General features: G+C 32.0%; 1 protein-coding gene across 6 annotated transcripts in view; it reads left to right on the top strand.

Annotated features, from left to right (window-relative positions):
• Nucleotides 1–15,560, top strand: part of LOC148605072 (solute carrier family 2, facilitated glucose transporter member 5-like) — a 36,254-nt gene extending 20,694 nt beyond the window's left edge. Inside the window, exons 11-16 of one of the 6 annotated variants that reach the window (XR_015915814.1) lie at nucleotides 251–385; nucleotides 7,691–7,878; nucleotides 8,284–8,493; nucleotides 9,389–9,422; nucleotides 10,046–10,121; nucleotides 14,201–15,560. Coding sequence is in view for 5 of the 6 variants with exons in the window: in XM_088548098.1 (XP_088404224.1) it covers nucleotides 251–385; nucleotides 7,691–7,878; nucleotides 8,284–8,493; nucleotides 10,046–10,121; nucleotides 10,997–11,124; nucleotides 12,342–12,554 (950 nt within the window). In the remaining variant the exon portion in view is untranslated. Of the gene's footprint in view, nucleotides 1–250; nucleotides 386–7,690; nucleotides 7,879–8,283; nucleotides 8,494–9,388; nucleotides 9,423–10,045; nucleotides 10,122–10,996; nucleotides 11,125–12,341 lie in introns of all 6 variants that reach the window. The other 5 variants (XM_088548100.1, XM_088548099.1, XM_088548098.1 and 2 more) reach the window with 5 other exon arrangements.
• The last annotated feature ends 2,593 nt before the right edge of the window (nucleotides 15,561–18,153 follow it).

An 18,153-nucleotide genomic window follows, 5' to 3' on the forward strand; every position in this document is an offset into this window, starting at 1 on the left:
TCCTTGGTATTATTTAGGAGAAGTGAGAGTGGATAAGTTACTATGACTTTTTCTTTATTTGAAAACTGAAAACTGTTAGATACATTGAGATAAAATTTTCTGCAAAACAATTTTTAACTGGGGTTTCAGTTTGCATATGTATTTATATTTTGCATCTTTGATCATACTAGGTAAATATCTAAACCTGAAATAGTATGGCCAAGTGAGCTATTGCAGTTTATTTTATTTATTTAAGTATTTCATGTTACAGGTAATGTTGAAAGATGGCATTGGCTGCTTGCCCTAAATTGTGTCCCAGCATTGTTCAACTTTTTACTTAGATGGTGTCCAGAGAGTCCTGTTAATGTTTATATCAAAACAAGGAATGTACAATTAATGGAGAAGGGTGAGTACTGTGTTGAGATGTCCTTTAAAGAGGTAGACCTAGTGTAAGGGACACAACTCTTAAAAATCATTTGAACTTTTGTATTCAGCATTTTACATCAATGTCATGTAAGCATCAAAGTAACTTAGATTAATTTCATTCTGTGTCAATTGAAAGCTTGATAGCCTTTGGTGAAATTGAATAGGATACAAACATATCTCTTACTTCATAAGTTATGTCCCTTACCCTAGGTCTACCTTCTTAAATGATCTGAATGTATGGTTCTCATTAGTCCGACAGTCAATAGCTGTGTTTCATTTGAACAGCAGAAACTAAGATAAAGATTACAATTTTGTGGTTATAGGTACGAGATTGTCTAGTATTAACTGCAGAAATGTAGGGCAAGGATCAAATTTACAAGGGATTTTTTTTCATTCTGTAATTTTATGTAGAAGTTAAGATTTGGTCCTATGAAAGAAGGTCAAAATTTAGGACATTTGGCAGTGGTCACTTTTCATGTCTACGGGGTCCTCGAAGCAAAGTTGCTAAAAATAAAAAAGGATGGTGAATTTTTCTGGCACTCTTATAGAAATCTGCTTTTATACATGTTTCCATATTGGTGAAGTGTGAATGAATTTGAAGCGGTGGAATTTTTTTTATATGTCAATATGGGTCTGTTGAAATGCACTAGGAAATTAATTGTGTCCTCGTACCTATACTAAACACACATTGAATAAATACTGTTAAAAAGATGACTGAAGTTTATACCTTTTATATAGCTACATAGAACAAAAATAACTGTGTTTTCGAAACAAATTTGAACAGTATGGATTAGTTCAGAAACAACAAGTGACCTATATGAAAAACATAACTTAAAGACTGAAGGAAATACTTATACAAAAGGTATAAAAATATCAAATTGTGAAGAAATGTTCATGATATAATCCATGAAGGGTAATAAAAAATAATTGAACTGAGAAAATCTAGGCAGTAAAAAGGAATAATCTAAAAGGAGTCTATGCAACAAATGGCAATATCAGGGCAAAAACCAGAAAATTGAAAAACCACTGCAATGGTCCTGATTTGGTACAGGCATTTCAAAAAGAAAGGCGGGTATGACCTGAGAGTTTAGCTCTGAAGCTACCTCTTCCATTATAGTTCATCATTTCCATATATTTCAATTGCAACACAAATGCATGAAAAAGGCAGCATCAGATTGCCACCAGTTCAAATCAGTGCAACCTTATGATTTCTTGAATAAAAGACAAAGAAAGTCAATTGTAGTTGTTTTTGGAAAATTTATATTCAAATATATTTTTACTTTAATTATATATTCATGTGTAAAGCACAAAAGTAACTCAATACCATTCATAAAACACAGGTTTCCACAAAAACATATATTTCAACTTTTCAGGCATACTATCTTGAAACATCAATGTTTCATGCACATGGAATGTTTTAAGTATGTTTAAAATGAACAATGGTCATGTGCATGTTCCTTTGATATGTTTGAATACTCATTCTGTCATATGTGCGAGCACAAACTCATAACGTTTATATATAGATGCACACTTAGCATTGTGCTGTCAGAAATATAAACAAGCATTTACATGTAAATGGAATCTGTGAACATTTCAAGAACTTGTATATCTACAATGTATATGGATTTTTAATTGGTTAAAAACATGGCCACTGTTACTAAAAATAGAACATAGGGGTCATACAGTAGATTCAAAAGTATTCAGCATGATGTCATCAATTAGTGGTCAAATTTTGGTGAAAATCTGTTTGTCCATATTGGAGTTATTGTCCTTTTTGGACGTTTTTTTGCTGTTTTTTGCTGATATTACATCTACCCAAAAGAACTTGAGATAAAGGATACTACAGACACTGTGAAGTCAGCCTCATATCTTGACCTACACTTAGAAATTGATGATAAAGGAAAACTATTGACCAAACTTTACGACATACGTGATGACTTTTCATTCAGAATTATCAACTTTCCTTTCATCTGTGGCAACATCCCTTCGGCTCCTGCGTATGGAGTGTTCATATCACAACTCATACGTTATGCCAGAGCTTGCCGAAACTACGCAGACTTTTTGTATCGCGCTAGAACTCTAACAAATAGGCTTCTAGAACAGGGTTATGTTGCTACAAGATTGGAGTCATCACTACAGAAGTTTTATGGTCGTCATCATGAACTCGTGGATCGTTATGGTGTATCCATCAGCACCATGAAAACTGATTTATTCAACGGGTCATAGTTTTCCTTTCCTCGTTTGTCTACCCCGGACTTGACTTTTTATGAGCAACTCGGCGGGTGTTTCTAGAAAAGCAGAGGACGCTTACCCTATCGGTGCACCTGGTCCATGCTCCCACTTTTTAGGGGAGTCCGAGTTGCTCATTTACTTTTGTTACTTTTTATGTATGATTTTAGTTACTTAATGTTCTTTGTTGTGTATGTCTGTTTTCCATGTCTGGTCTTTGTCCCTGGATTACATTCTTTTGATTACCGCTATAACCTTGGTTCCCTTGATTACTCTTTCAAAAATCTTCTCCTCAGAAACTACTATACAGAATTCAATGAAAGTTGGTATTTTTGTTTTTTTAAGGTATCCTTAGCAAAATGACCACTTGGATTTTTGATCGGTTAAAAACATGGACGTCATTACTAAAAATAGAACATAGGGGTCAGACAGCAGATTTTTTACTTTTTATGAGCAACTCGGCGGGTGTTTCTAGAAAAGCAGAGGGCACTTACCCTACAGCTGCACCTGGTCCATGCTCTCAGTTTTTAGGGGAGTCCGAGTTGCTCATTTGTTTTTGTTACTTTGTATGTATGATTTTAGTTACTTTGTGTTCTTTGTTGTGTGTGTCTGTTTTCCATGTCTGGTCTTTGTCCCTTGATTACATTCTTTTGATTACCGCTATAACCTTGGTTCCCTTGATTACTCTTGCATATATCTCCAAAACTGTTAGGTTTAACCAATATCTTTGAAATGATCCTTATCATAAGGCCTACAATAGTCTCCATGGATCAAAGTTGTTATTTTGCCCTTGAAGTGCAAAAAATTACGTTTTTTGGCAGTTTTCAGTCAATATCTTGAAAACTATAATAGACAGAAGGAAACTTTCAATTGATGAAATGATCCTTATGATAAGTCCTGTCAGGGAGAAAAAAATTGTCAGACAACTCCTTGTTAGAGTTATTGCCCTTGAAAGGCAAAAATTTAACAAGGTGAGCGATTCAAGTTCCTGGGAGCCTCTTGTTTATATATTACAAGAAAAAAAGTGTGGTAACCGGTAAGTTTCTTTTTTGAAATATGAAAGAATGTTATTTTAGTATTCATTATATAAATTCATATGACATTTTATCTACCAGTTTTAGGTAGTATAGAAAATTCCCAACAGAATCCATATATGTTGTAAAACATGTAAAAATAATGTCTTTTTTAGCTCACTTGGGCAAAATCCATGTGAACTATAGCCATCACTTGGTGTCCCTCAAGAACTGATGTGAGAATTTGATTAGTCAAAACATGGCCACTGTTACTGAATAAAGAACAGGGGGGTCAGACAGTAGTTTTTCCCTTACATCTCCAAAACTGTTAGGTTTATCCAAATTTTTTTTATTGCTGAAAAGATCCTCATTATAAGGCCTAGAAAAGTCTCCAGGGATCAAAGTTGTCAGACGACTCCTTGTAAAGTTATTGCCCTTGAAAGGAATTTTTTTTTTTTTTTTAGCTTTTTTTTTTGTTTCTTTCAAAAAATTTCTCTGAAACTACTAGACCAGTCAGAACCTAACTTTGCTTAAATTTTCCTTGAGATGTTCTGCATAGAACTAATGTTAAGATTTTTCATCTGTTGAAAAGCATGGCCGCCATTACTAAAAAAGAACATACATGTACGGGTAAGACAGAAGTTTATCACATATATCTCCAAAGCCATCAGCTTTAGCCTAATTGTATCAATTGTTAAAATGATCTGCATTTTAAGGCTTACAAAAGTCTGCATTGAGTCAAAGTTCTGAATGAGTTTTTGCCCTTGAAAGGTGAAAAATTGTTTTTTTTTTTTTTTTTTTTTAATTTTCAGCCATTATCTTGAAAACCATGATAGATACAAAGAAACTTTTAATAATGAATTGCTGTAATGATCTGTATTATAAGTCATACCAATGTCTTTTTTTAGGTAAAATTGTTGGACAACTCCTTGTTAAAGTTATTGTCCTTTAAAAGCAAAACTTTACCCAGGTGTGTGTTTAAGGCGTCTGGAAAACTCTTGATTAGGTTCCACGATATAGATAGGTCACTGCAGATAACTTTATGACAATTTGTGGAAATAAGGCTATATTGAGACATTTAAATAAACGTGATAAACAAATCCATTTTTTTTGCTGTAAAAATATATTTTTTTTAAAACCTTACATTATGGAGATCCATGATTGATTGATTGATTGTTGGGATTTAACGTCCGAGCAGCAATATTTCAGCTATATTCAGACAATGAACATGAAATGAATGACAAAATGAACACAGAATGATGATGAAATGAGAAATGGCATGGGACACAATGACAGTGGGGTCAATAATTTTGATTGCCACTAGAAAAAGGGGGGGAAGGGTAGGGTTGGGCAATTTAGCCTCCTGTGGCGCAGCGCAAAGGTTCCTACTCCTATCGAATACCACAGCAGGGTTCTTTAACGTATGAGGAACGTGGCATCTTTCCCAACACGGTGCACCACTATGGTTTGCGGTCAGGTTTTCCGTTTTATAGCCTGAAAACCCCAGAATGTAACACGCCATGGGTACCCCATTTCACCACCTGGGGCACACAATCCAGTTGCTCTCTGTTACCTTTTACGACAAGCTTAGCACAGCTTCAGGCCTATTCGTTTTACACCTGGACCTGCACGGGGCTGGAGATCCATGAAAAAAGATTGATATTCTTTTCTAATTTATCAAGAAAATCTGTAGCCATGGTAACATAATAAAAATATAAATCTGTTGTCATAAAAAAATGTTCAGTGGTCTCCCCAAAATAAATTGTCAAAAAATAGTTTTTCTTAAATATCAGGCACTTTAAAATTGCCAGAAAAAGTAAGCCGGCATGGTATAATTGAAAAACAAACAAACAAAACGTATACCTTGTTCTGCTCATGATTTTAATTCCTAATTATAAAGTGTGTATGAAATTTCACACAAAAAAAAACAGCCAGTTGGAAAGAGAACCCAAATCTTTCCGGATAGCTCAAAACATGTATTTTATATTCTTTACCTTCACAAGTATTGCATCTTTTCAAGTATGAATGCTCTACTACCCACAATCAATATTTCCACTTAGTTTCACCTTTTATTTTTTTTAAATTGGACCGGGTCAGTTTTGGGTACGAAAAATTGCACCTCATTCCCATCTGTAAAATGTAACCTTAGTCTCAATTACCACTTAACCTGGCGGCCCAGGTAATATTTTTTGTTCCACAAGTTTCTCTCAAATATAAACCCGGGTCACCAATGACGTCTTCTGTCTTTTGATTGGCTGGGTGGATATGACGTTATTTTACTTATTTTATCCGTTCTAATATTCAAATTTTTAAAAGCAACATTTAAATATTTCTTCCAAATTACTAAGATTACATTTCGATACAAATGCACAATAGAAAAGTTAATTTAGATAATTTCATCATGGTTTTTACTTTATTTCATAAGCGGCAATTTGCTCATATATTGTGCATATCCGTCACTGGTAACCTGAGTCTATATTTTAGCGATTCTAGGGTCGCTTATGATATTGACCAGGGAACCAGATTAAATTACCCTAAAATCAAGCTCGCTGACCTTATTCTTTTTATATTAAAATTCTGAAGTATGTTCAGTGAAGATCGTCTTTGAGAAAAATTTGGAAATCTATTCCCTAGAAATATTCTATGTTATATAATATACATGTATGAGAAATACCTAAGATAGATTTTACTTTCAGGGATGATTTTTTTTTCGTTTTTTAGGGGAATTCCGTTATGTCAAATCTGGACTTTACCATTATTCTTTTTTAGCTCACTTGGTGTCCGTCGTCGTCGTCATCCGTCGTCGTTAACAATTATACAAACTCTTCTCCTCTGAAATTACTTGACCAATTGAAACCAAACGTGGTATGGATGTTTCTTTGGGCATAGAACTGATGTGGGGATTTCTGATTCATCGAAAAGCAGGGCCACCATTACTAGAAATAGAACATTGGAGTCAGACAGTAGTTTTTCACATATATCTCCTAAACCATTAGGTTTAGCTAAATTATGATGAAATAAAAGTGTTCATTATGATGAGATCTATCCCTGGTCAAATTTTTGTTTTAATCCGTTAAGCCATGTTGGAGTTATTGCCCTTTTTCAAAGATTTTTGCCATTTTTAATGTTATTTATTTACAAAAATCTTCCCCTCTGACACTACTTGACCAATTGAAACCAAACTTGGTATGAATGTTTCTTGGGGTATCTTGCATAGAACTATGGTGGGGATTTTTTATTCGTTGAAAAATATGGCCACTGTTACTAAAAATAGAACATAGGGGTCTGACAGTAGTTTTTCACATATATCTCCTAAATCATTAGGTTTAGCTAAATTCTGATGGAAAAAAGTGTTCAGAGTGATAAGATCATTCTGTGGTCAAATTTTGGTTTTAATTCCTGAAGCCTTTTTGGAGTTATTGCCCTTTTTTACGATTTTTGCTATTTTTAACGTTATTTCTATCAAAAATTTTCTCCTCTGAAACTATTTCCAATTGAAACCAAACTTGGTATGAATGTTCCTTGGGGTATCCTGCATAGAAATGATGTTGGGATTTTTTATCTGTCAAAAAAAAAATGCAGCCATTACTAAAAATAGAACGTAGGGGTCAGACAGTAGTTTTTCGCATATATCTCCAAAACCGTTAGTTTTAGAAAAAATTCTTTCAATAGCTGAAATGATCCATACTATTAGAACTACAAAAGTCTTCAGGAATAAAAGATGTAGATGACTCCTTGTAAGAGTTATTGTCCTTGAAAGGGGAAAAATGACTCCTTTTTTTAACCGTTTTCAGTCAATATCTTAAAAACTATGATGGATTAAAAGAAACTTACAATTGTTGAGAAGATCTTATGGTAAGTCCTACCAAAAACATGTAAAGACTGCTTGAGTCAAAATTGTTGGACACTTTTCGTTAAATTTATTGCCTTTGAAGGGCATAATTCTGGTGGGAGCCTCTTGTTTACTTTGTATTTACTTCCAATTTTGCTAATTTCCACTTTGTTTGTTGACCTAGAAAAAATATCCATGTACGTTGTTTCAGAATTACGCAAGATATGTGTTCAAGAAAAGTTAGAGGGAAAAAGTGAGCAAGTTATTTATGTAGCCGAGCAATTAGAAGGAATGCAGTTTACCTCAGTCTCAAATTTGATGAGAGATATCAAATCTAGAGTTAGGCTGATAATTGTTTGTTATTTACAAGCTGCTCAGCAACTTTCAGGAGTTAATGTGGTAAGTAAAAAGAAAAGTAACCGTGGCTAGAAAAAAAATGTTGATTGTTTAATGTGTATATTAAAAAAAAAATAGAAAAAAGGCGAAAATTCATTTTACTAGGGAAGTACCAAATAAAAAGGTAAAAGGTAGACACAATTAAAATGTAAATATAAAATTGTCAGGCCTTTTCTGTAACATTGGGGACTGTTGAGGTAATACAGGTGTGGATCAAGAAATTTTGAGAAAGGGGCTTCAGGTTATTATTATCTCATGATCACCTTTTCCAACATTTTCCACAAAATGATCAAAATTCCCAATAAAGGGGGTTCTGACCCTAGAAACCCCTTTATCCACAACTGTAAGTGTCCTATTTGTACCATTAAGATCAGTATGGTAACATTATGTGTTTTGCTTCAATTTTAGATAGTTGCATTTTCCAGCTTTATTTATCAATACGCTGGGGTACAGTTTGAGCTTGCCGAGTGGGTTGTTTTGGGAACAGCCCTTACAAATTGCATTTCAACCTTCATTACACTGTCTACTAGACAACCGAGAAGAAAACTATTGATGTTGTCTACAGCATTGATGTTTTTTGCATTATTTATTCAACTCATCACTAGTCAACTTTGTGAGGTACATAATTCAAATTCTGTTGTTAAAAATCAGCTTTGTTTTTATTTTAAAACTTACAAGTGTAACAAACAGTTTTGGCTGATTTTCACATAGTGAAAATCGCGTTATAGATGGTAAATGTTGGTCGGGCGGGCAGGCAGGGAAATTATTTTTTTTACAATTTTCTTAGTATCTACAAATTGCAGCCGATTGCAATTGGTATTTGGTATCAAGCATCAAGTACAAGGGCACGTATCCAGGATCCGGTTTGAGGCCTGTCGGACATCTTTTTTTTTTCTTTTTTGTTCAGAGAAAATCTGCCATTTCTGTTTTTGACCCATGTTTTTAGAAAAAAATTTGATGAAATATCTCAATATTCAAGTTATCTGTATTAACTACACATATAGTGTTAACTTAATATAAACTGAATTTAAAAACTAAGATCTAAATATGAACTATTTGATGGATAAATGCAAACTTAGTTTTCTGTAAAAAACAATTATTAAGGAGGGATAAATAATTAAATGAGGAAAAGAAGGTAAATTCTAAAAGTTGCATATTTTTATAATTTTTTTAAAGCTTAATCACTAGCAGTGAATGATAAATTCTGGTAAGATCGTTGCATTTGAAAAAAATTGTGGAATGGCTGCTGATGGACTGATGCATTTTTCAGCTAAACCTTGTGTCATGCGTTGTACATTTGTCAGGAATTTTTATTTGGAAGAAAATTGTAGAAATGACGCTGTTGTATTTTTTTGAGATATTGAACCAATTTTTTTGTATGCATATGCATATTGATGAGTTACTGATAAAATGCCAGTTTTGTTTCATTTTGGTGATTTTTGATTGAGTTAGGCCCCTATAACTTAGAAAAATTCCTCATATGACAATTTTTATGACTAATTTTTATATACAGGTGTTAATTGATAAGTTACAAATCAAGTAAACATGTAAGTATTGTTCCGGATTGATAATTTTTAAAAGAGTTCTTCTCCTTGAACTTAGTAAAATTCCCGTTCATTTTGTTTTCCAGGCTTTTTTCCTAAACACTGTGAAATGTAGATCTGATGTTTTGTATGTTAGATTTTATTGATCAGTTAAATAGAGTGATTGAATTTTGTTTCTGCTTTGTTGAATCTTGATGGAGTACTAATTGAGGCAGGGGCATCCATGTCTTGCTGACACATCGTTTCATCTCAATTTTTTTCTTTTAGTATTGTTTACTGAAAATATAATAATTTTACCATAAACCCCTCATAAATCTTACATTTTTATGTGAGAGATTTATAATTTTTCATTGATTTTATTGGAATCTCCTTCCAAATGTGGGAGTGTTAACCGATATTATTTGGTCCAGTAATTACCAATGGCTTGAGTTCATGCAGTTTAAATAACATCTATTTTAATAAAGACAGTAAGGCTCACTTATCATGCTTAAAAAATACCAATGACTTCATTCTCGAGTAATTAATATTTTTAAAGAGTTTTCAAAACAAACCAAGAGATGCAGCTCTTCGCAAAGGGTGTTGATATTGGATGTTGATTACATATGTTCTTATCTCTTTGATTTTAGAACTTCCAAAGACCATGTCCATTTTTTGCAGTAACAGCGGTTTCACTTTACATTGTGGCATTTTCACTTGGTTTGGGCAAGTATTTACAACTGTGATAAAACTAGTAACAAAATAGTCTTAGACAAATAACAAAACAAACAACTACTGGGTTTAAATTACCAAAAAAAAACTAAAACACAATAATGCCCTGCACACTTAAGTTTAGTACCCCCTTCACATACACAAATTTTACTTACGAGTCGTTATGATTCTCTGAAATTAACACGTTTCTTAAAACATTGTAAAACTAACACGAATCTTAGGATATAAGCCACTTAACTTGTGCAAGCAAATTAATTATTTGTGAGTGAATTGTAAAACAATTGAATGAAATAGCAAACCAAACTGCCTTCCAATTGGGTAATGGTTAGGAGTGATTTGCTAACATTTTCAGATAAAAATAATCAAAAAATATCGATTCATGGACATTCATGTAAAAGTTTTTCACACATCAAAAAAAAAAAGAAACTTTACCTTTAACTTCTTTTGCTATTTTGCTAACTCCCATGCATATGTACCGAGTTTATAATTTCAGTCTAATCCAAGACTAGGCATGATCTGTTTCCCTGTTTTCTACAACACTGATCCAAAAGTTCAGCATATTGTCATGCTTTTTTTTAAAGTCAATATTATTTTTTTTAAGAATGAAATTTGTAAATATGTAATGCATTTTTAACACTAAAATATATTTGAGTTATTCCTGTACATAATGATTATCAAAGAAAACATTAATTTTAGACTTGCAAATCAAAACTTGTGTTCTTCATTGTTTTTGGTTCTTTAAAGATAAAGAACAAAGAAATATGCAATGTTTTCTCAAAGGGTAGATGTGCATACTATACTACCATTATATTGAAAGAAATTTTGTTAAGGTGTATATTTATCATAAATTTGACTTTATACTTTTGCAGGTCCCATTCCATACATAATGGTTCAAGAGATGTTCGAAGAGAAAAACCAAGGTGCTGTTTTTAGTATTTCCATGGGTGTGAATTGGATTTCTAATTCAATTGTTTTGTTTCTCTTTAGAATCTTGCAAGTAAGTCATTATAAATATGTATCAAGCTAGGTTTTTTTTTTCTTACTTTTAACAGTGGTAGCACTATTTTATGATAATATAAGTAATCTTTCTTATATTGTACTCCATTTGCAGCTAGATTATAAAAAAACTGTTGATGGGTCCATACTAAACTATTAGGACAAGCTTGGATTACTGTTTTTATCCACACGGAAAGGGTATTGATATGGTCATATACTTGTCTATGGTCATTTGTGTATCATATCAATAGTATAGTAGTGCAATCTCTGTGAACAACTGTCTCTGAAAAAAAGACATGAATTGAAATATTTTACTGGAGTTTGACATGTTCATCTAAATTGTTGTTCAATGTGTAATTTGTTTGTTATTACAAGTTGCTACTTTAATCAAGGTATTCTTTTATCTTTAAAAGAATACACTTGTTCTACAGCGTTTCTGTTTACTTTCATGATTTGAAAGGAAATGACTAAAATACTACTTTGCATGCTTTGAATACAGGATGTAGTCGGTTCCATTCTCAGCTGAGTTATACCACAGACTTTAGTTCTATAGTCTCTGCTTGTCAGGAAGGCATGCAACATTTAGGAGATAAATGATTGCTGGTTTGCTCGTAGTCCAAATGATTGGTTTGAACTCGTGGATCATTATGATGTATCCATCAGCACCATGAAAACTGATTTATTCAATGGATCATAGTTTACCTTTCCTCGTTTGTCTACCCCGGACTTGACTTTTTATGAGCAACTCGGGGGTGTTTCTAGAAAAGCAGAGGACGCTTACCCGACCGGTGCACCTGGTCCATGCTCCCAGTTTTTAGTGGAGTCCGAGTTGCTCATTTACTTTTGTTACTTTTTATGTATGATTTTAGTTACTTTATGTTCTTTGTTGTGTATGCCTGTTTTCCATGTCTGGTCTTTGTCCCTGGATTACATTCTTTTGATTACCGCTATAATCTTGGTTCTCTTGAATACTTTTTGAATGGGTATCTTGCCTCCCTAATGCACCGTTAAATAATGTAATAAATATAGGGTGATCAATGTTTTGAACATGACTAGAACAAGAAAGGGTCCATTTAATTTTCTGAACTCGAAGTGTATAAAACATGGTAAAATATCTGACATAGGATGTAAAACTGCAATCCACCAATCAGTCAATAAATATTTTACTAGATAAAAGTAATGATGCATATTTGGAACAAATACTTTTTTCAATTTCAGATGTATCTACAGAGTTACATATATGCTCTTTATATGGCTGTAGTCTTAGTATTGTTTTTGGTAATTTATGTGGCAGTTCCTGAGACTATTGGCTTTGAAGTTGCGGACATGAAAAACTCTGATCAGTACAAATTTGTTGAAAGGATTTTTAATAAAAAAAGTGATAATGATGATGACCAAAGTGATCCAATTAATCGACGAAGTGAAGATTGAGACTAACTAGTTATATTTAAATTACATTCACATTTCACATCACATCATTTATTATCCAAAGTCTGGAAATGCAAGGCGTCCGTCTGTCTGTATGTCTGTCCGCATTTTTCACTTGTTTTATGCTTTTACCAAATAAGTTTATTTTTGGTATGTGCCTTTATCATTAAGTTCCACTTTGGTTACTGTTGAATGTTTTTTACGGAAGTTATGGAGCTTGGACTTTAAAACGTCTCAGTGAATTTTCTGTTTTTCCGTTTTTTTTTTTTTGTAATGCTTTTATGAGTTGATTTTAGATTTTGTACATAGTCTAACTATGAGAAGTTACAGATTAAGTTCAACTTTTGTTATTGTTGAATGATTTGTACTGAAGTTACAGCCTTGGACTTAAAAAATTTAAGTGAATATAAAGTGTTCCACACTTTTTTTCGCTGTAGACATTGGAACGCTGTTCTTTTATTTTTATACTTATTGTATTAAATATCATCTTGGTCATCTTTTATTTTTTATACTTATTGTATTAAATATCATCTTGGTCATCGAAGTAAAAATCTCAAAAAAAACCTTCTATTTTAAAGGTATTAATGTTTTTGTTTTTCATTGTGTAATTATTTTGTTTACAAGACTATGTGTCTATAAAATATAATAACTTGTCAAAATATTGCAGTAGGATATGATGATGCAGTTATTGTATAAAATACAGAAAATATTTGATATATATATTTGTTAAGTTTTGTATTTTTGTAAAGACAAAATATTTTTATTATTTGACTGTGATAAGTTTGAAAGTAAACATATTATAATTATACCCTTAATTGACTGGGACATGTCCTATGTTATAATTATACCCCTCTCAAAGTCTGCTTATCCATCTGCCTGTTCATTCATCCACCCATCACAAATTGTGGCCTGGATATCATTTCCATCTTTTGACCGATTATCTTCAAACTTTGGTGAATAGTTTGTAGCAATACAATCTTGGATGGGTTAATTTTCACAGAAATCAGCAAAGTGGGCTACTTTTTTGGGAGGAAGACTTTAAAAAAAAATGATAGTTTAAGACTGTCACTTAGGTAATGCCTTCATCTCTTGACTGATTACCTTGAAGCGTTTGTGAAAGGTTAATTGCAATATTGCAATAAAATCTAGATGTGTTTATTTTTTACAGGAATTGGTCATAGGGAACCACTTTTTATTTGGGCATAGGGAATTGGTTGTGAGTGTACATACTAAGGCTCTTTGGTTGCAATTCCTTTCAGCCACATTTTTTTATTTGTTAGTTCATATATTTTTATTGGTGTTTGATTGTTAAAAAATGCTTTTTAGAAGTATATTGATATATTTGTTCAAGTTTGGAATTTTTCTTTTTATTTCAAAGAATTCCATAATCTTACATGTCATAACAGAGTGAAAGTCTCACTTCCAACTGCCATGTCAATTGGCCTCATACATGGCCTCTAATGTACCAAAACACACTGAACCTAGATCTCTGAATTGTAAAAGCATGATCATGATATATGTGTATATTGATCTGAATTACTCACATAAAAGCTGAGAATGTGTACTTTAAAATCATACTTGTAATTTACTACAAAAATGTTTGAATATTGTTAACATGTGTGAGTAATTTTAGAAATTTTTATATGTAGGGTTATAGAACACATTAATGGCAACAGCTCTTAGACTGCATCGCTATTTTTTTTGCCAGATGAGTGATGGGGCTCAGTACTGCAGAAGAAAAATCTGATTACAGGCAATCTAAAGCTTTTCTACTTATCCGAGATAATGATTGTTGGTGGACTCGTACCAAATTTTTATGCTGACTGTGAAAGAGTATTTTCCATGGTCAAGGAAATTCACACAGACAACAGATCATTCTTGGACAATCCTACGATATCTACACTTCTGTCTACTAAGATTAACTTTAGAACAAACTGCCATGTTTTCAAACCAAGTCAGGAGCAGTTGCTGCAGGGTGTGCAATTAGACAATGTTTGCAATAAAAATGCAATACTAGATCAGTATATGTATATTATATGTGAGTATCAAAATATATTTAGTGCTTTCTTTTTCATATATTTTTGAGATAATCATGTACATGTATACCTGAGTTTAGTGAAATAGTGTGAACAAGTGGTAGGTACTGCTAATATTGATGTTATGAGATATTTAACACAAATTTTAAGGTAATGATAAAGTGTGTTAAAAAGTACAAATCATGAGTTTTGCCAAGGATAGGAATATCACAAGGAGTTTTACAGCTTTATCTTATTTTGTATGTTTGGTATTAACGTTTTTATATGCCCTGGTTGACTCTTGACCGCATAGCCCCGCTTTCGAGGGCAGTTTCCCTCCTCATTTAAAATTCAAACTCCTTCTTCAAAACCTGAACTATCATCATAGAATTTGTTTCAAATTGATCTGAAATGGTCTGAGGGTGTATATAAGAAATTGTATAGTTGTAACCTCTCATTTTGTCGTGATATCAATGGTTTTATTTGACCAACTGTTGATATAAAAAAAATGGTGACCGGAGTCACGCCCTCAAGAAAAATAGTCCCTCCTAAATTAAAATTCTAACACCTTCTTCAAGACTCCAATGATAATCATCAACTTTGTTTCAAATTGATGAAAAATGGTATGAGGGTGTAGATAAGGATATTTATAGCTGTAGCTTCCTTTGCTTTTGTGATGTCATTTTTTATATGACCTAATTTTGACCTCAATGGTAGTATATATATAGTCGCCAAGTTGCTGTGGCTAGTATACTAATATTGCGATAAATTACAAGATGCGAATCCTTCAATATTTAACTCCTTGGTTGTGTGTAGTGCTAATGTTTTGTTTCATGTGATATTTTCAAAATATACTTTAATGTAATGTTTATATTTTTTTTCTTCTCAATTTCAATTTAATTGTTGTGAAATAGTGAAGAGAAAATGATGTATGTTTTGTGATGTCTTACTATTCATTGGTTGTTAGAAAAAGAGTAATAAATGTTATAAATTATGTCTTGTCTTTCACTGCCAGTTTCTGAGTAAAAAGAGAGAGAAGGAAATGCTTACAAATTAAATCTTGTGCACAAAACGATCTTAAACTGGTATGACTATTTAAATTACTTTATAACAATAAAGTTGAAAAAAACACTTTCTGTATATCCGTTACACCCGTCATTTCGTTCATTTTAAAGCTATGACAACGTAGCTTCGAGCATATATTTTGACTATCTTTGTGGATTTGTGGATATAATACACAAAAATCCCCAAAAAGCTTTTGTAACGAAATCTTAACCAGTCAAACGCACAACTCGAAGGACGCTGACGATCAGCTGACTGTTCCTGTACCTGGTGTAATTGCCGTTTTCGTGCTAAGAAATATACTCATTATTCTGCACTCCTATGTGGTACATTGTATTTGTAATATATAATCATGATTGATTGAGAGATTTCTTAACGTCATTGGTTATTATTTGTTCGTGACAATCATTTATACGCATTAGTAAGCGAAACATTTTATATACTTATCACAGTAGGAACTTCTTTTAAAATCTCTCTGTGTCGTAAAGAGAAATTTTTGTTGATCCAGTACCTTAGTCGATAGCGTTTTCATGAAAATCGTGTCTGTATTTTTGAAAGTACATTGTAAGTGAAACATATAATGATCACAGTAGCAATTTAAAATACGGATAAATTGTATGTACCCCCGCAGTACCTTTACTTTATGTTGTAAAGCAAGATTCGGAAGAGAGCAAGTAAAAGGGGCATAAAAAGGTTACTTCTATATTTATAATTGCGTTTCAATACCTTAGTTGAGCATGATTTCAATGCGAATAGTATACCTTCGAGATTAGTTAACAAGTTTTCTATGTTATACCTCTGTGTACTATACACTGATACATGTATATACAACACGTTAGTCAACATTTTTTTTTGTAAAATGAAAAGATTTAACAACTTAAAAAATCTGGTGTCACTATGGATAACACATGAAATATACGTAGCTTCCGTAAAAATTGACGCAAAAGGTCGCGACCACAAACAATGAGGATTCTCAAAATGTGGAAGGTAGAAATACCACGTCTACGTTGTACCAAACCTAGCAAGAATGTTGTATAAAAAAAACCTGCAGTCTACCTCTTTGGTTCTGTTTGATTATCCAAAATTAATGCCAAATGCTATTTATGCTTTTATTTGGATAGTATCAACTCCTCTGAAACCGGGTGTCAGTGTTTTGAATTCTTATTAGATTAAAGATCCCTATACTGTCCTTGATTTGCACTTGTTTGCAGCTAAGTTGATCAGTAGTCTCAATAGGTGGCCGGATCACACATTGTGTAATATTACAAATTGAATATGTACTATTAGAAAATGAATTTGTAATATTAGAAAATGAATTTGTAATATTAAAAGATCACTTTGCTATATTGCAAAATCAGTCAGATTTTTAATATTACAAAATGGTTTTCTAATATTAAAAAAAATTGAAATTGAATACGACAAATCCATTTTTTCATATTAGAAAATCAATTTATAAATTTAAAAGTCGTTTTTTAATATTAGAAATTCAATCATTTTTTTAATATGAAAAAAAGTGATTTGTGATATTTAAAAGTCATTTTTTTAATATTAGAAAACATACTTTTTTAATATTACAAAATCATTTTTTTAATATAAGAAAATATTTTTTTAATATTATAAATTCATTTTGTAATATTAAAAATTCACTTTCTAATATTATAAATTCCTGATTTAGTAATATTATAAAACCTCACACATTTTGTAATATTACAAATTGAATTTGTAATATTTTCTTATATTACAAATGCATTTTCTAATATTACAAATTCAAAATGCATTTGTAATATTAGAAAATCACTTTGCAATATTGCAAAATCAGTTACATTTTTTAATATTACAAAATTATTTTCTAATATTAAAAAATCGTTTTTAATATTTGAAATTCAGTTGAATTTTTAATATTAAAAAATCGTTTTTAATATTTGAAATTCAGTTGAATTTTTAATATTAAAAAAGTGTTTTTTGATATAAGAAATCTAATGTGTAAAATTAGAAAATAAATTTGTAATATTAAAAAATCAATTTTTAATAGCAGAAAATACTCATTTTTGTCCACTTTGGCTTGCACATATTTGCGTATATTGTTTTCCTCCTAGGAGATATACCCCTTTTTAAGACCTCTTGCTCTCGTAATTTCAGTACTTAATATTCGCATATGATTTGCATAAATATGTAGTTATATGTATATGCCACATTATGCTACAGATTCTCGCCGTGTTTAACGCCATACTTCAGTTTCATACGAGATAAGAATGTACCTGTTAAGTAACATACACGAGTGTTCTACATGTGTCTCTTGCGTAAACGAGAAGGGGAAGGAAGTTTACATGGAATGATCGGTTAGCTTTGAACCCCGATTCAGACACTGAGGCTCGTTACATGACTATATATGACATATACATTAGCACGCCCCGATATTAATGAATATGCATTGCCATCTGCTTTATCTGGTTTCTAAACTGGTTCCCTGGTCATATATCAATCGCTGCAACGTGTTTTTAAACACATATTAACCACGTGTTTAT

This window comes from Perna viridis, chromosome 10, assembly GCF_037379345.1.
Source record: "Perna viridis isolate PV_CMFRI_1.1 ecotype Kerala chromosome 10, ASM3737934v1, whole genome shotgun sequence".
NCBI lineage: Eukaryota > Metazoa > Mollusca > Bivalvia > Mytilida > Mytilidae > Perna > Perna viridis.